Source organism: Entelurus aequoreus, linkage group LG08 (assembly GCF_033978785.1).
Source record: "Entelurus aequoreus isolate RoL-2023_Sb linkage group LG08, RoL_Eaeq_v1.1, whole genome shotgun sequence".
Classification (NCBI taxonomy): Eukaryota; Metazoa; Chordata; class Actinopteri; order Syngnathiformes; family Syngnathidae; genus Entelurus; species Entelurus aequoreus.
Genome location: NC_084738.1, coordinates 30,949,933 through 30,974,817, shown reverse-complemented (window position 1 = coordinate 30,974,817; position 24,885 = coordinate 30,949,933). Strand labels below are relative to the sequence as shown.

The window sequence follows — 24,885 nt, the reverse complement described above, 5'->3', positions numbered from 1 at the left end:
TCTTTCTAAAACAGAGGTTTGATATTCCTCCTTCTCCCAAATTCTCCTCCGCCCATCTCACCCCCGAGCCGACACATTTCTGCCTCGGTTACACATAGAACCTGAGGTGGAAATAAATGTACCCTCTGAAAATTGGCAGACCAAAACAGACCTGCCAGGCCAGTGAGCCCACACAACACAAACTAACAAATTGTATTTCATTTCTAAAAATGAAATAGACCTTTATACCTCCAAGTAATTAATTGGGTTATGTGAAAAATGAAAACCAAAAAAAAAAAAATCTGTGCAGAATCTATGTGACTCACGTGGCTCCGGTTGATTGACGGGCGAATAAACGGTAATGAAAAAGTTAATGATGTCGAGTCATCATCTTAATGACTGATCAAAGTAATAGACCAAAGTCAGTGACAGTAACTGAAGCAGAGAGGAGTATTTCCAAACTGAAGCTTAATAAAGAGTACTTAAGGTCCACCGCGTCACAGGAGCGTCTCTCAGGACTTGCCATCATCAGCACCAATCATAGAGTTGCACAACAGATTTGGTTTGATGATGTAATTGATGATTTTCTATCAAAGAAAGCTAGAAAAGTCAAGTTTTAGATTGCACGTCACACCTGTTGTTAATGTTGAAGAGGAACTGTACATCTTTTGGATTTTTGCCTTTCATTCACAATCATTATGGTGGATGTTTTTATTTTTTTGCATTCTAATATTAAATAAATGCAATCAAAATCCGGCCTACAATGGAGCCTATAGGAGCCTTGCAATTCTGTCTATAAAGCCCTTAAAAAAACATCCAAACACCTCCAATAAGGTTTTATATACATGCTGTAAGTATACAGGTATGTGTAATGTAGTAACAGTCACATTGATAATAACATTTAATATTTACGTATTTTGATCATTTTAAGCATACGCCGCCCATTAAGTAAAAAAATACATCACTGATTATTACTTACTGCAGACTTTAAGAGAGCGAACAAACATAATAAAACATCACTTACTGTACAATGTATGCTGTCATTAGGATGCCGATTGCCATGAAGTTAATGCTTTCCTGTTTAGGTGAAGAATGACTCATAATCCTCACGAGGAAACATGTGTGGGGCGACCAAGCGTCTTTTCGTGCCGTTCTCGCCATTTCCGGGTCTAAATTGGCTGTCAAAGTGTACCAACTTGTCTGATTACCTCCTCAGACGTCTTCTGTCCAAGTGAGATGCATGATTTATGATCTACAACAAGGAACCAAGGAAAAACCTCGCCAGTCGATTATGTCGAAATTGTACACAGACTTGCGATCATAGTTTGTCTGCCTTAGCGCTTATAATAACAATATCCCTAATACCTTATTAATATTAAAATCATGATATGCAAATGGAGTATTGTTGGCTCTTTTTGAATGGTTATTTATTGGATTTTATGGGCGAATTAGAGGACCTCCAATGGGCTCTGCTGTAAGCGGACTTTTATTTACAAGTTAGAATGCAAAAGAAAAAAAAACACCTGTCGTCATGCCTTTCATTATAATTGTGAACGCTAGGCACAATTCCTCCAAAAAAAGTGCATTTCTCCTTCAATGCCAGTTGTAAACAGGGTGAAATATCAGTCTGAGCGCTAAATTCATATTATTTTGATTATCTGCTTTCTCTGTGTACTAAACTGGTGTGTTATCATAACTGCAACTGTTCAGATGTTATTATTAGGATGCTGCAGAGCAAAACCTGTATGCAAAATACCAAATAGTTTCCTGTAGGAATCTTTTTTATGCTGCAATGGTTTTTCAAGCATGGTTATTAGATCTTGCAATTAAGGATTTCTGCAAATTACATTGGTGGTTATATACTGTATTTGATTCATTTATCTTGATGTTTCTCTCTTCTTGTTACCTTTTTGTTTTTAAGATTATATAATAAAATAATATATTGTTGTGTTGATGGCAGGGTTTGGGAGGTAAGTCTTTTTTTCAACGTTTATTATTTTTGTATTGTTATTCACAGCTGAAATGAATTATAAGGACTGGCCTGACCCCCATGAATTAATTTTTTTTTAAGGGGACGACTTTCTGACTGTTGGAGTCAGTCGACAAAAGCTTGACATTTTATGATTTTTATAATTTTGTATTTCACTGCTCTGTATTTTATTTACTTGCACCTACAAATATTGTCTACTTACAGAAAAGTATACTGTACCACTGAACCCTGAAATGCGGTGGAGACAGGGACGGCTCTACACTGGAGTTAGGGGGCGCTATAGCCCCGTCAGAAATCTGTTTAGCCCCAAATGAGCCTCTCCAGCATATTTATAAAACTATCTTGCCTTCCTTCATACTTCTTCTAAAGGAGCCATTTGGATTTTGCCCAATTTGTGATGTCCCACTGTAGACGTCAACGGATTATCCATATATGGTAGAAATGGATAATAAGACTGCCCACAAAACGGGAAAGCTTTGTGGCAGCCTATCATCTCCTTGAGTCCATCTTTGCTAAGTCTATGACCGGGCTGAGTCCATATTTCCTAACGCCAAACAAAAGCCCAGCTCCATCTTTTGGCTGCAAACATTTGTGTCCCGCCCCTCCAGAGCAATCATTTGTCCGTTGAACTGTTTGCACTTCTCGTTGCGGCAATGCATGTGCACTTTGTAGGCCTAATAATAATTTCACTATTAATAATTTAAAGTTATCATGTTGTGATCCTAACCAATATTGCCAATAAATAGTTGTCGGTTTTCATTAGTTTTGCATATGAATAAATACACTTGTCACATTTTGGATGTATTTCCTGGTTATCAGCACCTTCGCTGTTGTTGCTTGTTGAATATTATTTGGTCAAATTAAGTTCAAACTAATCTTACATCACACATACTTGGCTGTGCATCATAAGTCATAACTGATTTAATTGGAAAAAATTAGAACTGAAGTCAGGAAAATCGATTATTTTCTTAGTGCCCCTTACAAACCGGTCAAGCCCCTTTGAGCCCCGGGAGAGAGAAAAATCCTGGAGCAGTCTCTGGGTGGAAACATAAATCACACAGGAGCCTATAGGAACTACAGGGTCAGAAACTTGGAAACTGGCCTCTTAATGTCCTTACATCTCTCCCTAAAAGATTCAATAATATAGACTCTAGCAAATACCAAACAACACGGCCACCTTTCGTTTTTTAGGTGCATCCATGACCTTTGTTACAAGTGAATGAAATATTAACAAAGATGATTCCACCCAAATGACTGTTGGACAGAGGTCTCACTCTATTGTATCTTAAGGACTGTTTTGTAACCCAAAAGAGTAAAAGCCATTCTTGTTGGGGCATGCCACTATTTAACAGGATAAACAATTGTAACACAGCAGCCCCTCAGACTAGATCTATCCCCTCTAGTCTGAGAGCATGAACTAGTTATGTCTGCTCGGATGAGAGGCAAAACGCCCTCTAAGACAACCTGAACAGTCCAGTTGGGATCGTTTCAAAGCCTTGAGATTACTATGAACCTGACTGATAATATTCACATGCAAATCAACTTCATGTCTCTAGAAAAAAAAGTTTTCAATTATTTTTTATAGTGGAAAGAGATACAAATGTGAAATAATTGAGTTAAAGGATACAGTTCCATGGCATCCAAACATCTAAACACGCACATTTGAAATAAAATTGGTATGTGCTAGAGATGTGCCGATCCCGATTGATTAGCTGCCGAATTCAGCCGATCTTTCCCGCAGCTGGGTCCCGGTATTTACATACTAAAGCTTGTACTTACGTGAAACATTCCTTCAAATTGGATGCAGGTGCATGAAGACACAAATTCCATTTCCATATTCCTTGTTACACACATGCAGGAGTTGCTTGAATTCTAGGAAGGTGTGTGTCTCGCCACCGGCTCCAATTTGACAGCAAGCTGTCATCCATCCACAAAGAACCGCTTCAAAGATATTAATCCTCACCACCATTACGGAAAATAAACTAGGTTTCTTTCAAGTAGCGTTATCACTGGAGGACTAGAGGAAAAGGGATGGCCAAGCATGCTACAGGCACACACACACACAAACCCCGGACGCCTCCCTGGGGAGGTGTTTAGGGCATGTCCGACTGACAGGAGGCCATGGGGAAGACCCAAGACACGTTGGGGAGACTATGACTCCCGGCTGGCCTGGGAATGCCTGGGGATCCCCCGGGAGGAGCTGGATGAAGTCTGACCCGACCTCGGATAAGCGGAAGATAGATGGATGGATAGTCATGGTGCACCCGCCTTTTTATTTTCTGAAAAGAAATTTGAATATACCATTCAATACCACAAATATAATACATCAACTGACAATACCAGCAAATTTTGATAAGATAAGCGTTATAAGAAAATGTTTTACCTTGTGTACTTTAGTTACTTGCTATAAAATATTTTCAGTTCTATTGTCAAAGTCAGGACTCGAAATCGGATTGGATCTGAGGCCAAAAAATTGGGATCGGATCGCAAGCCAAAAATGTTGATCCCTAGTTTTAGCTCATCAGTTGTTCCCTTCTTGTTCTGACTTACTGCACAGTCAGGGAAATCGTGTCAAATTTTGCAAACTGGACAAAATTTGAAGGCAAAATGAACTTCTCAGGGACCAAAACAAGTCCAAAACCAGTAACAAGCCCAACTGGGTACCATTTAACAATGTCGGGGATTTCTGTGGCCAGTATCGCAAACCTTTCAATATCTGCTCCCCTGTTGCGTCGGACTTGAACTGTTGTCAGTCCCTGATGATGCAATAAATTCACATTAGACATAAATAAGGCATGAAACTTGGATCATGTAGCAACAAAAATAGCAGCACTTGAGAGGACATTGGGGAAAAGTTTCTCATGCGGCAAAGTCACAGGTCGTGGTTGACACTCACCATATGTGCTTCCTTTTTTAATGTGATACAGATGAATAAAATGTTCCTTCTGGACAACTCAACTGTCAACTGTGATGTTCATATGCTGAACGACATCCTGTTTTCCTAGAGTCAGATTATTTTTACATCCATCATAAGGGAAAACCATTCACACTCCTGCCATTGTGCAAAGAAATCATTATTATTATCCACTCGCTTGTTTTCATTGTGTTGAATAATAACATCACTCAAGCGCCGAGAACCAAATTAGTTGTTCATTTACCCAGATACATTTATTGCATTCCAAATATTGGATTTTGTATACGGCCAGGAATATTGATAGGACAATAATATTGTAATGAATTTATGGCATCTCCCATAGCTCTTAAAGAGCGTCCCATCAGATTACCCACTTATTACACCTATGATGCTCATAGCCCCCCGACATCTGACATGCTGTCATGCTGCATGCATGCAAGCTCACATTGTTGCCTTTATTGTTTAAGTTACAGTATTTCATGTTGACATTTCATGTCAGGGTGACAGCAAAACTCATCACTCGCCGCGTGCAGACACTGTGGTAATAAAATGTTTACTTTCTCTCCCATTACTTTCATTGTTGTCTGCAGAGTGGTTTACCAATGACTCCACTTGTACAATTTCGAGGTATTTTTTAAAGGACATCTTTTTGGCGCAGGAAGAAGCAGCTTAAGAATGTTGTGTCTGGGATACCAACAGGTTCAGATTTTGGTGTCCATATTGAGCTCTGTGATATTTATTATCATTATCAGTTCAGATTTGAATGTGTAGGTTTGGTCAACAATGTTGTGTGTTTCATAATTGCCATTAGCCCCTCAATTGGGGCCCTAAGCAGGATTTCATTTTGAGGTCCCCCTCTCCTTATTTCAAAATTGTGTCACATTTTTTTTACTCCTGTCAAATTAATTTTTGGTAACACTTTAGTATGGGGAACATATTCACCATTAATTAGTTGCTTATTAACATGCAAATTAGTAACATATTGGCTCTTAATTAGTCATTGTTAAGTACTCATTAATGCCTTATTCTGCATGGCCTTATTATACAACCAGTAAGCCGGTAACACTTTAGTATGGGGAACATATTCAACATTACTAACACTAACCCATACTTGCCAACCCTCCCGGATTTTCCGGGAGACTCCCGGAATTCAGCGCCTCTCCCGAAAACCTCCCGGAAGAAATGTTCTCCCGAAAATCTCCCGTAATTCAGCCGGAGCTGGAGTCCACGCCCCCTCCAGCTCCATGCGGACGTGAGTGGGGACAGCGGCGACAGCCTCTTTTCACGTCCGCTTTCCCACGATATAAACAGCGTGCCTGCCCAATCACGTTATAACTGTAGAATGATCGAGGGCGAGTTCTTGGTTTCTTATGTGGGTTTATTGTTAGGCAGTTTCATTAACGTCCTCCCAGCGCGGTAACAACACACAACAACAGCAGTCACGTTTTCGTCTACCGTAAAGCAGTTTGTCTGCCGTAGACAGCAATGTTGTGACACTCTTAAACAGGACAATACTGCCATGTACTGGATAGCCTCCGGGACACTGAAATTCAAGTATTTATTTTATTTATATGTATAATAAATATATATATATATATATATGTATATATATATATATATATATATATATATATATATATATATATATATATATATATATATATATATATATATATATATATATATATATGTATATATATAGTTAGAATTCACTGAAAGTCAAGTATTTCATACATATATATATATATATATATATATATATGTATATATATATATATATATATGATCCAATCCAATCCAATCCACTTTATTTATATAGCACATTTACACAACAAGAATGTTTCCAAAGTGCTGCACAGCCATGTTAAAAACAATATTAAAAACAATATTAAAAACAATATTAAAAACAATATTAAAAACAATATTATGCTACACCAATGACTGAATAAAAACAAAGAATAAATGACAAGAAAACCAATACAGAGACAATATAAAAAATAAATATGATTAAAAGCGATTTTTAAAGGGTAAAACCAATTAAAACAGTAAAATAGACATCAAAATTTATTTTAAAAAAAACACACAGGACAACAGAGGACAGAAGACCACACAACTCACGTAGTGTTAAAAGCCAAAGAAAAAAGTGGGTCTTAAGACGAGACTTAAAACACTCCACTGTGGAAGCAGTTTGAACATGGAGGGGCAGAGTGTTCCAGAGTTTAGGGCCGACCACAGAGAAGGACCTGTCTCCCCTGGTTTTAAGTCTCGTCCTGGGCACCACCAGCTGGAGCTGGCTCTCGGACCTCAGAGCGCGCGCAGAAGTGTAAATTTGGATGAGGTCCGAGATATACTGAGGTGCCAGTCCATGTAAAGCTTTAAAAACAAACAGCAAGGATTTAAAATCAATTCTAAAATGAACAGGGAGCCAGTGCAAACTCTATATATATATATATATGAAATACTCGAGTTGGTGAATTCTAGCTGTAAATATACTCCTCCCCTCCTAACCACGCCCCCAACCATGCCCCCCGCTCCCAACCACACCCCCGACCACGCCCCACCCCACACCCCACCTCCCGGAATCGGAGGTCTCAAGGTTCGCAAGTATGCGCTAACCCTAACCCTAACCCTCTAACCCTACCTTTACCCTAACCAAATAACTCTAAATTAAGTCTTTGTTACTTAGAATATGTTCCCCTAGTGTCCAAATAACTCTAAATTAAGTATTTGTTACTTTAGAATATGTTCCTCATACTAAAGTGTTACCAATGTATTTATTTTTTTTAATATCAAACTCATTTTATGCATGTTTTGTACTAAAACAAATTCCTGGGAAATAAATTGTTCACAAATTCATATTTTTAGCACAAAATAACAAAAGTTCCTACACATCCCTAGCACGACATCGACCGGGATTCGATCCTTCTACGTCAAAATTAGCAGCACAGCACTAACACTGTGCACCACAGGAGTCAATCAGACATTGGGAGACATTTACCATTGTATTCATTTTAATAACAGAGCGTCAATATGTTTGCGGTGCACTTATCATATGAAGCACCCTGTCATTTAATAATTGACATTTTACATGCACTGCTTTATTCAAAACAGGGCCCCCACGGATCGCGCGGTGCCCAACGCTCAGCGTGTGTTTCGCTTATAGGGAGGGGCCGCCCTGATTGCCATGGTCTCTCAACATATGAATGTGCATAAATGACTTTCTATAGATCTCCTCAGTCATTGTATCCTCAGGGCACTCAATCGATAGCAACTGGACTGCTAGGTTTGTTTTGGAAGATGTTTCGCCTTTCATTTAAGTCGGCTTCATCAGTTCATGCTTGTAGAGACTTAGATTAGTCAGATCGAGTCTTAGATTTACATTGGTCGGATCTTGCATATGGTGCCAAAACCCCAGCTATTTATACTCCAACACAAGGAGGGCGTGCCCGGGTAAGGATGGTTTCCGCCGTATTGTAGTGAAAAAACAAACTGTTGCGATGCAAAAGAGCAACCCTTCCGTCAAAGTTAAGTGTTAGTTACAAGCATGTCAGAATGAACCCTGTAAGATCCGACCAAACATCCAGTCTTACTCGCTAGAAGTAGCTTATAGCTAGAGATGAACATAACTTTGTTTTCCAACCATGGGAACAGAGAAAGTGAGTGTGAAAGGCAGTGCTGAGAAGAGGAAGTCGATGATATTCATTGAATTAAAGAAAGAAATCATCAAAAACATGGCGAGGCAGTTCGAATGTAGCACTGCTAGTCTGCACCATATTGAAGCAGGAGCCGGCTTTTGTAGAGTTGAGATTTATGGCTCCTTGAAATGAGCCTTTCCTTTCAAAGAGTCGTTCAAAAGACTGCCTCGACGCCCGCCCTCTTCCGGATGCCCGTCTCGGTGGGTGCCTGCTGGATCTAATGCCTGCGCACGGTCTGTCGTGTCGCCTTGGTGTATCGCGTGGCATGCTGTGGTTTTGCGCGGCGGCCAGCTGTTGGGGTAGTGGCTTTGTGTGTCTGTAATTTCCTCCTTAGTTCTTTTTCTTTCCCTCTATTGTTCTTAAATCTGTCTAAATTTGTGTAAGTGGGTACTTCTTTACCAACATAATCCATCCCACCTCACAGGTGTGGCATATCAAGGTGCTGATTAAACAGCATGATTATTGCACAGGTGTGCCTTCGGCTGCCCACAATAAAAGGCCACTCTGAAATGTGCAGGTTTTTTTGTTGGGGTCTGGAGGGGTCAGAAAATCAGTCATTATCTGGTGTGACCACCATTTAGACTTAGAACTTAGAACTTAGACAAACTTTAATGATCCACAAGGGAAATTGTTCAACACAGTAGCTCAGTTACAATGATGGAAAGTGTAAGGATGGAAAGGACAATGCAGGTATAAATAGAACTAAATATAGCGATATAAAATATAACATATATATGAAGAATATATATAAAATGTGTACAGTATATTAGATATACAGATATATTATATTATGTCTATAACATATATACAATATATAACACTTACCATGTACAATATTACAGTATATGTGACAGCAGCAGCATAAAATAGAGAGTAGATCCAGCAGAAAATAGACATTAAAAACAAAGAGAAGTAGTTGACATGTCAGGTGTCAGGTAATAGGCAGATATCATCTATTGCTGTATGGCGAGTGATTATACAGCTGGATGGAGTGCGGAATGAAGGAATTCTTGAATCGCACAGTGCGGGAAGGAAGCTGAAGGAGCCTGTTGGAGTATGAACTGCGCTGTCCCTCAATTGTCAGGTGGAGTGGGTGGGCAGGATTGTCCATGATGGCCAGCAGTTTGTCCAGTGTCCTCCTGTCCCTCACTGACACAAACGCGTCCAACTGCGTGCCAATAGTTTGGCCGGCTTTCCGGATCAGTTTACCAATCCGGTTGGAGTCCCTTTTGCTGGTGCTGCTCCCCCAACGAACCACTGCAAAGTACAGGGCACTTGCCACAACAGACTGATAAAATATCTCCAACAGCATGCTGCACACATTAAAGGACATTTAAGGACACAGTGCAACACATCTCATTTGCATAGAGTTGATCAGGTTGTTGATTGTGCAAAGTTGCTGGATATTGGCAAGAACTGGAACACAATGTCGTATATGCCGATCCACAGCTTCCCAAACATGCTCAATGGGTGACATGTCCGGTGAGTATCCTGGCCATGCAAGAACTGGGATGTTTATAGCTTCCAGGAATTGTGTACAGATCCTTGCAACATGGGGCCGTGCATTGTCATGCTGCAGCATGAGGTGATGGTCTCGGGTGAATGGCACAACAATGGGCCTCAGGATCTCATCACGGTATCTCTGTGCATACAAAATGCCATCAATAAAATGCACTAGCGTTTGTTGTCCATAACAGACCATACCCATGCCCATACCATAACCCCATCCCCACCATGGGCCACTCCATTCACAACGCTAGACATCAGCAAACCGCTCTCTCACACGACACCACACATGCTGTCTGCCATCTGCCCTGAACAGTGAAAACTGGGATTCATCCGTGAAGAGAACACTTCTCCAACGTGCCAGACGCCATCAAATGTGGGCATTTGCCAACTTAAATCGGTTACGACGACAAACTGCAGATGATGACAACCAGCATGCAGAAGAGCAATATATAGTTATTTAATACAATGTATAATTAATCAAATCATTCCCTTTTGTTATGTAAAGTTGTTTAAACAAAATAAAATAAACGGTGCAAAATAAGAAAAAAAGGCAAAAACTACCATTCGCTCTTAGTCAAATCCCTTTGCTTTTTGCCCCCAAAGCCCAATGACTTAGTCCCTCACTTTGTAAACAATATATTAATACAAAAATATCAAAGTAACTGTCAGGCTTGTCACTGACAGTTTGTGTATGTTCGGGTTTGTCTCTGTGTTTGTGTTTTATTTCCTGTCAGCGCTCTTATTTTGGTTCCTTTTCCTGCACGTCTCCCTGAGCACTTGTTTCCCTCACCTGTCCCTGATTGGCAGTCTGACACACCTGGTGGCAATTGCCAATCAGGCTACTATGTATACCTGCCTCGCCCTCCAGTCAGTGCTGGAGTATTGGTACCTGATTGCGGTTTGCTGTCTCCTGGTTCCTCGTATCTTGTTTCCTGTTTGCTGGTTCCTGTTCGCTGTCTCTAGTTCTCCTTGTTGCCTGTAGCCTGTTTCCTGGTTCCTGATTCCTGTTTTCCTGCATTTGCTTTGGACATTAAAATCATGTATTCCTGCAACAAGCCTGCCATCTCTGCATCTTGCGGTTCGTCACCAACACTTCCTGACAGTAACAATATGAAAAACACACTAAAACACACACATACATACCTATATTTTATCTTTTCACGTCCATATTGATCCAATATTGATAGTATCAATTCCAAGGAAAACAGCCTATCAATATTTGGATCCACCCATCCATGATGCACATGTTGTTTGGGAGGGGATATGGGTCATTTCCATTTTTTTGTGTAATAGCTAATAATTAATAGCGTGTTTCACGTGTTTAAGAAAAAAACAAAAAAACAAGCTGCGGGCCACAAATGACCCCCTGGGCCGCACATTGGACATATCTGCCCAAGTGTGAAGGTGATTGACAGATAATCAATCCATGCAAGGACTGCATGGATTTACAATTTCCTGCAGGTTTGCATAAATGTATGATTCCACAATCAAAGAAAATAATCAAACCCTTTGCGTTGTCATCAGTGTTACACTCACCCACACCCCCAGCCACTCTCCCTCTCTCTCTCTCTTCCACTGTCTATCTCACTCTTGGTGGTCTCAGTCTGCTGAGCGCTCTGTCGCTGTGACGCACTCTTCACCCGGGTTGGCCACCAACACTTTTGCTCTTTTGCTCACGCATTTTTTGCAAAGAAATATCTGTTCCTGTTGAGAATGACCTGAGAGACATCAACCGACGGCTGTGAGTGGGTGCGTAAACGCCGGCTTGTGCACAACCGAGAGGCGCAGGTGGATGGATGGATTGCTGGATGGATGGATGGATGGATAGATAGATCTCAACGATGGACTTGATATGAGGAGGACCTTATCTTTCCAGAAGTAGGTATTAATGATAAATCAGTAATCACGAATTCCAAGAAAATCTAGTGATTTTTTATTGTTTTGCTTTGCTCAATTTTAAGATACTAGAAAGGTTAAAAAAAAATAGTTGACATGAAATCTGCATAGAAATGTATTAATGTTGAGTAGCTTTAAAAATGCTGTCCTATTTAAAGATTACATGTCTGCTGTAATCTTGTCAATTGACACTGATGTCTTAATAGATAACGCCTTTGAGACTTTCATCATTTGATTATGCAGCTAAATTGGCTCATGCTTATTAAAAATAAAAATGTACGCTACATGGCTGTTTTATTTTTTGTGATTTTAGAAATGTCTGTAGAATACATATTTCCTTCAAATGTTGAAAAAGAGTCATATTACATTCTCCTCCTAATTGGCTCTCTGAAGGATCCGTTCATTTCATTAGTGGAACACGAGGAAAGGCAAGCAAAGTTACCCGTAGAAACTCAGGCTCTAAATGGGATTATGCATATTTGACGGCCATCCTACTTGATGTACAGCTTAGAAGAGCATTTTCAGATCGAGGAAAATGACATAAAAATTACACTGTGATGAGTTATTTCAAAAGTCTTTGACATTCTATGTAGAGCACCCCGAAAGCATGGCCCAGAACCTTGTAATGGCTTAAGTAGAAGAAAATTACAGTTTTGAAATGGCCGAGCCAGAGCCCAGACCTAAGTCTATATAGATCTTTTGCAAAAAAAAAAACTGTCAAAAAGTGGAATATTTTTTCCATCCATTTTCTTTAAAGTTAAAGTGCCAATGATTGTCACACACACACTAGGTGCGGTGAAATTATCCTCTGCATTTGACCCATCCCCACAGGGGAGCAGTGAGCAGCAGCGGTGGCCGCGCTCGGTAATAATTTTGGTGATTTAACCCCCAATTCCAACCCTTGATGCTGAGTGCCAAGCAGGGAGGTAATGGGTCCCATTTTTATAGTCTTTGGTATGACTCGGCTGGGGATTGAGCTCATGACCTACCGATCTCAGGGCGGACACGTTAACCACAAGGCCACTGAGCAGGCCGTTATGTTCTTGTTTTATTTTAAAAAAAAACTTTAATACATTTTTTTATCAACAGAATAAGAGTTTCCAGTTAAAGAATGTCTTTGGACTGTGGTAGAAACCATGAAAAATATACAAATATAAAAGTGTAAGTCAAGTTAAAGTGTTTCAAATATGACAGTTCTAGTTCATTTTTGTTTTTTTCTTCAATTGAATTTTACAGGTTTCTATTCCAAAAAAAAACAAAAAACTGATTTGCAATCTGGTAGTGTTTTAGGAATCATTCATTGGACGTAAGCGAGTGAGACTCCACTTACTGAACGGCGTAGAAGGATGAAACCTGCCGCAGCGGCAGAGATGTTTGTCCCCATGGTCGATTGAATAAACATTTGTCTTCGGTAGCGAGCAACATGCTGCCCTCCTCGTTCCCTCTCACAAGCTGCCTTTTTGCATGTATGCACCCAACCACACACTGACACACGCATCAAGCCCTGCTCTGGATGATTTTTGTGTGTGTTCTGCTTTGGTCAGGCAGCAAGAAAAGATCATGAATGGGATGAAGGCAAATTGTCAAATCCTTTTATGATGGCAGAGAATGTACAGTAAATCTGACAGTGGTTATTCCTTTGCAACTGTTGCCATGGATCTCAGCTTATTCCTGTCACTCACGTTATTCTCATTCCTTTACAGATGTCTCCTTTCAGCTGAGACGTGACAACTTCCTCGTACGCCCGCCAACTTAACCCTCAGCAGCTATGGCGCTGGATCAATGGTCCTTCCTCTCATCTCCGCCCAACATGACCATCCCCGAACCCCTGCTGTACGACAGCTTCCTCCAGGGCAACGAGTCCGGCCTGGACCTGAACCTGACAGTCGAGACAAGGGAGCCCCACCAGGACAAGACCAGCTCAGTCGTCATCACCTTCATCTACTTTGTCGTTTGCGGCGTGGGGCTCTGTGGCAACGCCCTGGTAATCTACGTCATTCTGCGCTACGCCAAAATGAAGACGGTGACCAACATATACATCCTCAACCTGGCGGTGGCAGACGTGCTGTGCATGATGAGCCTGCCGTTCATCGCCTTGCAGCTGGCGCTGGTGCATTGGCCCTTTGGCGAGGTGCTGTGCAGGGTGATCATGACTGTGGGTAGGTGGAGAGCGGCGCACGCTTCACTACACAGCAGTGCTTTTATCTGAGCAAATAAGCACTTTATGGCTCCGCAACAGCAAAATGATCCAAAAACCATTAACTGAAACGGTTCACATTTAGAGTCCTCCAGTGTGCATGGTGGAAAATTTATTCATAAAACATTTTGAAAATAACCGGGGGATGGAATTTGTAATGGGCTAATCCCAACATAACATAATTTAGATTTAGACTTCCTTTTTATTGTCATTAAAATTTGAACTTTACAGTACAGATAAGAACGAAATTTCGTTGCATTAGTTCGTTGTAGTGCAGGATAAAAGAACAATAAGGTGCAAATATAAATAAATAGATTATTGTACAGATAAATATATTGCAATTTTGCATATGCATCCACGTTTATGGATGTGTGTTATGTTGTCTTTATATTCCAGCGAGTTAATCCATTTTTGGGGGGAATTGAGGGGATTATTATGATGCGTTCAAAAACGTAACATAACATGAGTATAGTAGGCGTGTCCTTGTGAATAATAAAACATCTCTATATAATATGTGCATCCATTTCCAAATCTCTAGAGATTTCACCACTTCTGATCACCACTGGACCGAAGCGGTCCAGATTTTATCTGGCTGTCACAAGGGTCCTTCCAATTTTGCCTTCCCACTCCTCACAACGCCAAACCATGACATGGCAGCCTATCCACCAATCAATCACTCAAAATGTGGCTATAATTATTGAATTGTTAAAATAATAGCTTGTATTCCGACACGTGACTTCTTCCCGGAAGTGAAAACCAGTGGCGGTCAACCAAGCAAAGATGGCTGTTGTACAGCAAGAAAAGAGGCTTAAATGTTTTCTGCAAAAAGCAGATACGAGCAAAAAATCGAACTATGCAATAAAATAGATCCCTATACTTTATCAAAAAAAGATTTGTCGTGTAATATCAAGGATTATACTGTACGTTGGACAGATATTACGAACTATTGTGCTGCGGACGTTATCTACACGACAATACAGATGAAAACTTGGAAAAGCATGGAGGTCTACAACTTCTTTGTGTGTGGCTGGGTCAAGGAAATTGGTATCAAGACTTTCATGCATCGTTTTTGCTTGGGTAAGGTTGCATTTCATGATTTACCTTCGCGTCTATGTAAGCCATGTTTGTTGTTATTACACGCACTGTTTACAAGTAGCTTGTTTTTCCCCGTCTTTTAAAATATAACTATAGATGTCAACATTGTGTATGTGTTGAAAGCTTCATTTATGATTGCTGTCTTTGGGAAAAACTTAACTCTTTTAGGTTCCGCTCACTTTGGATTTCTTTTATTTAGACCCGCCGAATTGGTGCTTCACAAAACACTCATAGCAAAAATGCGTTTAAGAAATAAAAATAATATCAAAATATAATACTTAAATGGGAAATAATAACCATATCAAGTATATAAAAAAAACCTAAACGTAGTGATCAATGCAAACTTGTGCATTCTTTGACTCTGCTCCCTTGGACTGATCGTCGTTTCGTGAAATCTTGCACTCTCCTGCCCTTTTTGATTACCCCTCGAGGAACTCTGAAAAAACGTTTATCCTTTTCGCGATTTGAAAACAACACAATCAGAGGGCATTTTTTCTTCGAGAAAGGCTGAATGGCGCTTAGAATCCATTGAGAACAGAGCTAGCTTGACCACCAGGCATAGTTTTATGGGCGGGATGTGAGCCGGACGTGACGTCAGTAAAATCTAAGCAATAGACGATGCGGGAGTCCAGTCTATTGGGAAGCCAACGAATAGTCATAGGGGATCTTCTTCCGGGTTCAGCCAGGTCAGTCCACACCTTGTATGCAAGAGTTGGGTCACAACTGGAGTCAGTTTGCACCTCATCCAGAGTTGTATCATCCCAGAAATAGCCCACTAAATAATTACTACAATACCTCCATCTTCTGGAGGCGTGTCCCAAACCATTTCTCATTCCAACCCAGCTAGAGCCTCATCCATCTCCAGTGTCAGTCACGCTGGAGTCACCTTCCAACTGGGCATGGCCTTACAGCTAATGATCACACTTCTAACACCATTTGTTAAATAGCACCCTTAGGCCTGGTTTAGCACCTTGTCTTGTATTCAGCACAGCCCCAACCCCTGACAACAACCTACTTTCTTAAATCTATTTCAGTACACAATGGAACATTCTGCGAGCATTTGCCAAAATAATGACTTCATAACTGTAGCTCTATTAGGCTACTACTACTACTGTTGTCTATTACTTTTGCACACTGATAAGAAATGTTGGCAAGATTTTTATATTTTTCCTAGAATAATTCATGTTTCCTTAGAGTTATGAACATCAACACTTGAGTTCCATCTCAGTTATCTTCCCTGTCCAACTTTGAACCTCAGTGAGTTGTTTCTCCATTTGATGAAAGGGGAGCTATGATGATTTTAGTCTACATTTAAAACTATTCCTTGTGGTCTAGATCAGAGTTTCTTAACAATACGGCCAGACCCGCCAAAAAATAGTTATTTCTCAGCCGGGGTCCATATGAGCCACAGCAGTACTCAGTACAGTATATATCTGTATCATGAATCAATTTAAGTGGACCCCGACTTAAACAAGTTGAAAAACGTATTCGGGTGTTACCATTTAGTGGTCAATTGTACGGAATATGTACTTCACTGTGCAACCTACTAATAAAAGTCTCAATCAATCAATCAAAAAACTCAGTTGTAATACACTTTTCCACCACTTGTGACAGTAATGACAATATGAAACAAACAGAAAAGTCTGGAGTGAAAATCACGGAGAAGTTTCTTATGCGCAAAAATTATGTATTTACATTTTTTTGCACTTCCATTTCATTGACAGTTTGTTTAAGAAACATATCCATCCATCATTATTAATTATGATTAGGATTATTAGTCAGAACTTATTTATTTTAGCACTGCGTAAATTGTGTGTAAATTAACTTTTCATCAGTTTTTATGAGTCCTTTCCTTTGCAGTATATTTGATTAATCTTTCATTTTGTAATCGGCCTGACCTAAGCCTTGATAATATTCTTTGTGATTAACATGTTTTCATATTATTTGACAAGGCTTATCCTGTTAAACTCTAAGTATTTTTATATGTAATTGTATTAAATAATTATACCAGAGTAAGATTACTAATTCAGTGTTGATATTTTATTGGGCCCTGGGCCCCTCTGTATTGGAAAAGTGGGGCCCTGAGGTAAAAAAAAGTTAAGAATCTCTCATCCGGATTATCGGATACTATTTGGTGTAAAGTTTTCACCCACAGTCACTTTCATAACCCGTTTTACAAGTTTGTCTGCAAGATGTTTGATTACAAAGGGGTTCCCAGATTGCAAATGAAACAACGCCCCACCCTCTCCAAAATATCAGATATTTTCACTATGTACATGTTTAAATATATATCTTGACGTCATCACCGCAATTTTCATTCCAGACAAAAAATAAAATAAAACTTAATGCACATTACAGTCGCGATCAAAAGTTTACATACACTTGTAAAGAACATAATGTCATGGCTGTTTTGAGTTTCCAGTACTTTTTACAACTCTTATTTTTTTGTGATAGAGTGATTGGAGTACATACTTGTTGGTCAAAAAATACATTCATGAAGTTTGGTTCTTTTATTTATTATGGGTCTACTGAAAATGTGACCAAATCTGCTGGGTCAAAAGTATACATACAGCAATGTTAATATTTGGTTACATGTCCCTTGGCAAGTTTCACTGCAATAAGGCACTTTTGGTAGCCATCCACAAGCTTCTGGCAAGCTTCTGTTGGAATTTTTGACCACTCCTCTTGACAAAATTGGTGCAGTTCAGCTAAATTAGTTGGTTTTCTGACATGGACTTGTTTCTTCAGCATTGTCCACACGTTTAAGTCAGGACTTTGGTAAGGCCATTCTTAAACCTTAATTCTAGCCTGATGTAGCCATTCCTTTACCACTTTTGACGTGTGTTTGGGGTCATTGTCCTGTTGGAACACCCAACTGCGCCCAAGACCCAACCTCCGGGCTGATGATTTTAGGTTGTCCTGAAGAATTTGGAGGTAATCCTCCTTTTTCATTGTCCCATTTAAAGCATCAGTTCCATTGGCAGAAAAACAGGCCTAGAGCATAATACTACCACCACCATGCTTGACGGTGGACATGGTGTTCCTGGGATTAAAGGCCTCACCTTTTCTCCTCCAAACATATAGCTGGGTATTGTGGCCAAAAAGCTAAATTTTTGTTTCATCTGGGACTTTGTCCTATTTTTTTTTACATTTCCTCCTAGCCTGAAACAGAGGGGAGGAGTTATTTCCACTCTGGCTGTCAGCTTGACTTAATTTCCAAACAAGTAGGTCCACCTCTCTGTGACATCACAACGTAGCCAGACTGCAAAACGACTGATTCTTATAGTTTTGACGCTTTTGTTTAACACGAGTATCCAACATTCATAAGTCAGAAAAGACAAAATCTATCGTTGGTTTACTTTAAAACCACTGGTGACTTCTGACTGTATCTGCTTTTCTTTGTCCTCCAGATTCGCTCAATCAGTTCACCAGCATCTTTTGCCTCATGGTAATGAGCATCGATCGATACTTGGCCGTGGTTCACCCTATTAGGTCGACAAAATGGCGGAAGCCCCGCGTAGCCAAGTTCATCAACCTGACAGTGTGGGGTGTGTCGCTGTTAGTCATCCTACCTACGATGATTTTCAGCGGTCTGGACAAGGTGCCGGTATGCAGCATCATTTGGCCCGAGCCCCAGGATGTCTATTACACCGCCTTCATATTTTACACCTTCTTCATTGGATTCTTCCTACCCCTGGCTGTCATCTGCATGTGCTACCTGCTAATCATAGTCAAGGTAAGAGCAGCAAAATGACGCATTTACATTAAAATAAATGGTAATGGCTTCATTTATTTTGAACACTTAACAAAAATACACTGAATTTCAACACAAAAAAAATGTCTGAAAAAAAGAGTCGGAAGACTCATCTTAAATTGATCATGCTCCTTTTTCCGTATATTGAATGTTTTACAGTCGAACGCTCGTCAAATTGCTTACACGTTTACTTTTGCTTGAAATGTCATGAGAATGGACAGTAGTAAAGGATTTTTAAATTGCGGTAATTTCAAAGAATGCCTTAAACACAATGACAATACCAAATTTGGACAATCGACAAAACAATCTAGAAATATCCTGTACTGCATATATGTTTGCTCTGCTAGAATGGAGGTTAATTCTGCCGTGCGTTTATTTTTAAGTTTTGCACTGAACAGGAAGTCACTGTGTGCATGTTATAATGAAACTAGAACAGCCCCCCGACCCCCGCCAAAGACTTCAATTTGGCTCGCCAAACATCACCGAGATATATGAAACCATACAGAAAACTGCTCAGTGTTGGAGGTAATGCATTGATATCAGAATTGGGAGACAAGCGTTCAAATCCCAGCCAGGGTGAAAGGAACATGTACAATTATTTTGATTAAAATATTATTCATATTTGTATTAATTTCAGTATATTTGTATTATGTCTAGATCATTATTTTTTAATCATTTATTTTTAACGATACCGACTCACAGAGAGTCAGAAAAATTAGGGTTGCTGGACAAATTTTCTACACTAACACGTCGACATAAACAAACTGATTTTTCATGTAAATTATTCTTTCGTCGTGAAAATTTGATGTTAAATTGTTGTTAAACTGTGGTAAGCATTTTATCCCACCTTCTTTCAGCACGTAAACTAGGCCCACACGTAACACACATTAGTTTGGTTTGTTGTCAGCTAATGATAGCGATTTAGCAAAGTTTAGCTACTAACATTTGTTATCTTTGAATGTATATTCTATCATAACAACAACATGACTGTTAATTGTTATTAGCCTCTCTGGCAATGCGTTTGTGTGTGTGCACGCACTACGGACGAGTCCGAGACGGACGTGAGTGACAGCTCATAACGGCAGCCTTTTTACTCTGGTCGACGAACAATTTGTATTTAATATAATTGGTACCTCTGAAAAGATATAGACATTTTGAATAAATATATATATATATATATATATATATATATTATTTTAAACCACTAATGGTAAAATAAGCCAGCAGGTGGTGTTCTTGTATTTTGTGGTTTGAAAACTTTGAGCATGTTGCATTGAGTCCAGATTTCCAAAATATTTACAAACAAGTTCTCTTCATGTATTTTTTGCCCCTGAAAAGGAATCTGGCAGTAATTTCCTATTATATCAATTCGTTTTGAGTGATCAGTAGATAACAAATTCTTGGTGTGACGTCATCTACAGAACTGGAGCCCATTTCCCGCATAGACAGTGTAGATAATGGCATGTAAAACAATTGTTTTGATCACTTCATTGCATGTTTTTGTCACCCTGATCCATGATTTCTGTTATAGTTAACATTAAACTGATATGGTTAACGTTGGCCATTTATCATCCAGGTCTTCCATAAACAACATAGTGTATGTTCCCTTATGCGATTTCAGCTTTTCCTCAAGCATCTGGAGGAAAACATCAGTAGAAGAGGACACAAAATATAATACTAGCAGCTTACCTTATTTTTCTCTAGTTTTTAATAGCTGGAACTGTTTTTCTGTAGTTTTTCACAGTTTTTTTAGAATCACGATTGGTTTCAGTCTTTTAATTTTTCTATCCAAACTCGGACCAAAACCCTCCTCCTTGGAACTCAGAACCATTAAATTGTTGGCTTATATTTATACTGCGTTCACTTTGCGAGAGTCAATTTGACTGGAGAGGTCCATACTTTCGTCATAGTCCCATCATTTGGAAATAAATGCAAGTTGACCCCTTTTTTGTTCTATTGTTACAACCTACAACAATGCATCAGGTAGACATATTTGATGATTCCTACAAATTCTGCGCAAAAAAACATGATATGGCTGAAGACGCTACCAGAAATTTTAAAGGGGAACCACACTTTTTTTTTTTAAGTTTGCCTATTGTTCACAATCATCATGAGAGACGAGAAGTCACATATTTTTATTTTTTTATTTTAAAAATTATTTTTAAAAAACGCTTGGAAAATGCGGCTAATGGGAGTCATCGTTTAGCCTTAAAAGCCCTCTAAAACACCTTCAAAACGGTGCATTTATCTCCATTTCCATAGCAACGCACTTCTGACTGCTGGCAACAACCCCATCTGGATACAAAATGTGCCTGTGTGTTCTAATCGTGGCAGACTTGGTAAAAAACAAAATGAAGACGACTATTTTTGGTCAAATGAGGATTCACAATCTTATCTTTTTCAATCGGAATTTAGGGAGGATTAACTACTGCTTATAGAAGCGAGCACAAAGGAAGAGCGAGTCGGAGCAGACGAAAGCCGATAGAGTGAGGTGAAAGTGAGTCGAAGCTTCAAAATGTAGAACTTGAAGCCAAGTTTTTTCCACATAAATGGCGTGCTTACCCATAATTAACTGGAAAAAACGTCCCTGGCTGGACCAAACAGACAACTGTCCATCGAGTGAGTCACTTTATATCGATCATGATACACGCAGCACGTCATGCGTATTATTACAACTACAGTACACACGCTGTCTGGCTAGCTGTGTACAAACAAAACATGAAATGTGGGCTAATACTTTAAAGATACTGTAATATAATAATTCATATTTTCCAGTCAGTACAGGTTATTGCCCTATCGCAGTGTTGTGCTTTATGAACTCAAACACGCTTTGTGTTGACGTAGAAGCTAGCTTATCTCTTGCCGTAGTTAGCTTCAACAGCTAATACCGTAGCACGCCGATGTGTTATTACGCTAGAAAAATAGTTCCTCGGTGTTCACTCTTACAATAACATTGTTAAAGTTAAAGTTCCAATGATTGTCACACACACACACTAGGTGCGGTGAAATTATCCTCTGCATTTGACCCATCCCCACAGGGGAGCAGTGAGCAGCAGCGGTGGCTGCGCTCGGGAATCATTTTGGTGATTTAACCCCCAATTCCAACCCTTGATGCTGAGTGCCAAGCAGAGAGGCAATGGGTCCCGTTTTTTGTAGTCTTTGGTATGACTCGGCCGGTCGGTTTGAACTCACGACCGCCCAGTCGCAGGGCGGACACTCTAACCACAAGGCCACTGAGCTGGTATGTCACTTCAGTTTGGTTAATATACAGGTTACGGAACATAAATGAAGTATTGTTGAAGGTTTTTGAATTCATTTTTAAAGTAATTTAGAGGCAGAATTGATTGCTCCCATGAGCTGCATTGGTATAGCCACAAAGAACAAGCCGATTTGTATATGTTAGAAAGCGGGAAAAAAACAAAAAACTTCGGTCTTCTTATCCCTCGTAATTTTTATGAACGATAGGCAAAATTCCAAAAAAAAGTGCAGTTAGTTCACCTTTAACATGCTGTATGAAATTGCCTCCAGTGTTCTGTAGGGGACGCAAGCTCGCCCACATTTTGGATCTAAAAGTGAGCGGTCCAAAATATGCTGAAAATCGTTACAACACAAGCTTAAAATTACTACTGTCTATTTTGGGGGGAATTTTACCTTAGGTCCAGAAATATGAAATAAGTGCCAATGCCAATAAGCCCCTTGAGCTTAAACAAGATGAACTGAAAAAGACTATTAAACTTAATAGATTATAACCGTGTTTGAAAGGAGCTGACTGAAGTGTTCCCTTTTACTAGGTGAAATCGTCAGGCATGCGTGTGGGTTCAACCAAGCGCAAGCGTTCAGAGCGCAAGGTGACGCGGATGGTTTCCATCGTCGTCGCTGTCTTTGTCCTCTGCTGGCTGCCCTTCTACATTTTCAACGTCACGTCGGTCACCAGCTCCATCAACCCCACGTCGGCCGTCAAGAGCACCTTCGATTTTGTGGTGGTGCTGGGCTACGCCAACAGCTGCGCCAACCCCATCCTCTACGCCTTCCTGTCGGACAACTTCAAGAAGAGTTTCCAGAAGGTCCTGTGCCTGAAAATGGTGACGGGCCTGGATGAGATCGAACGGAGCGACAGCAGGGCGGACAGGAGCCGGATGGTTAACAACGCCTTGATCATCAACGCCAACTTGGAGGCTCACAACACGGCGTTGCTCAACGGCGAGCTTCAAACCAGCATTTGAGGGCCAAGGTCCAGAAGAGGAACCACTTGAGATGGTCACTACTGCAGTGGGGTGACGTAATAGCTGACCCTGTGGACTTGGGCACATGAAATAACGGAAATCTAAACAATTTCCCAACAGAGGCCAGAGAAGGTACACTGAACCCAGCTCATGACTGTTTGAGCAGATGAGGCAACTTGATCCGGTTGACCCCCGAGCGCAGAATAACACACAGAAAGCCTGTTGACTGACATCAAACATTAGTTGCACCGACGCTTACGTCATTAACTCAATGCCAGAGTGGAAACTAGACCCAGTCAGGCTTGTATTGGAGAGTTGGTCTCTGAATGTGCTGATAGACGGGCGACTATAGCTTAATGGTGTGTGTGTGTGTGTGTGTGTGTGTGGGAGGGGAGATGTTTGGAATCCCAAAGTCATTAGGCGCTGTTTTCATTAAACGGGAGACGTGCTGAGAAAGCCAAACTTTTCAGTGGAAGACAGCCAGCGACTCTCAAAAGATAAACCCGAAAACCACAAAAAAACAAATAAAAAAGGTTTTGATGGTAATGATCTGTTTAGAAGAGCAGCAGAGTAACTAATGGCAAACTACTCACGTGTTTATTTCCCAACAATAAAAGACATTGGCGGCTGGCCGGGCGATGCCGCACTGATCCGTAAATTCTTCAATGGCCGGGTGGCGAAACAAATTGGCAGCGGCGACGACCCCGCTTGATTGAAAACAGTTTGGTCGTGTAAATAGGAACATGCTTTCCGCTAACCTGGCACATGTGCAAACACGCAGGTTGGCCGACCAAAAAGGTCAGCGAACTCGTTGATTGTTTTTAGGAACCTCTCACTATGTCTTTTTTCTGGAACCCTTGCCACTGTACAAGTTTATCATCCGTATCCATATCTTTAATAGGTGTTGACGATAATTAGGTTAAATCAAGGTCGCCACTCTTGGCACGCCATCATAGTCAATGTGACCATGAGTCTCCTTTTAGATAAACATTTTACACTGCAAGACACTCTAATTTTCCTTGTGGCCCAGTTAATATATATTAAATTGGCTTTGGTCTGAAAATTTCGTACATTTTGCTCCACAGCTGCAGTTACAAGCCATATTGTCTGCAAGATGCCAAAGACATGCACCTGGGGATAGGTTGATTGGCAACACTAAAATGGTCCCTAGTGTGTGAATGGGAGTGTGACTGTTGTCTGTCTATCTGTGTTGGCCCTGTGATGAGGTGGCGACTTGTCCAGGGTGTACCCCGCCTCCCACCCGAATGCAGCTGAGATAGGCTCCAGCACCCCCTGCGACCCCAAAAAAGGGACAAGCGGTAGAAAATGGATGGATGGCTGTTCAGGAGGCCTTTCTCAGACTGCAAATGAAACCAAGCCCCTCTCCAGAATTATCATAATGTATCTTCTTTTTTTTTTTTTTTAATCAATCCAACAAAATAATACGCAACAATACCATAATAATACAATTCCAATTCCAAAACCAACCCAGCAACATTCAGAATAGCAATCAACAGAGCAATTGAGAGAACACACGAACATGACACAAAACAATCCAAAAGTAGTCAAACAAAAATGAATAATATCAACAACAGTATCAATATTAATAACAATTCCAACATAGCAGTGATTA

At 40.2% G+C, this 24,885-nt stretch overlaps 1 protein-coding gene across 3 annotated transcripts; it reads left to right on the top strand.

Moving 5' to 3' along the window:
- The first annotated feature begins 11,678 nt into the window (after positions 1-11,678).
- Positions 11,679-24,674, top strand: sstr2a (somatostatin receptor 2a). Of its 3 annotated transcripts, none has more exons than XM_062056245.1 (4): positions 11,679-11,836; positions 13,687-14,142; positions 18,686-19,011; positions 22,821-24,674. In XM_062056245.1, exons 2-4 carry the CDS (start codon positions 13,752-13,754, stop codon positions 23,250-23,252), a joined length of 1,149 nt encoding a protein of 382 aa, XP_061912229.1. In that variant the 5' UTR covers positions 11,679-11,836; positions 13,687-13,751; the 3' UTR covers positions 23,253-24,674. The 3 variants fall into 3 exon arrangements, with proteins under 3 accessions (XP_061912229.1, XP_061912228.1, XP_061912230.1); XM_062056244.1 differs by having other exon boundaries at positions 11,679-11,965; XM_062056246.1 differs by lacking the exon at positions 11,679-11,836 and adding an exon at positions 13,584-13,593.
- Positions 24,675-24,885: the final 211 nt, after the last annotated feature.

Coding starts and splice junctions, on each gene's coding strand:
- sstr2a (XM_062056245.1), top strand. CDS start 13,752: ATGGCGCTGGATCAATGGTCCTTCCTCTCATCTCCGCCCAACATGACC. Junction 14,143..18,685: donor CAGGGTGATCATGACTGTGG/GTAGGTGGAGAG, acceptor TTTGTCCTCCAG/ATTCGCTCAATCAGTTCACC. Junction 19,012..22,820: donor ACCTGCTAATCATAGTCAAG/GTAAGAGCAGCA, acceptor CCCTTTTACTAG/GTGAAATCGTCAGGCATGCG.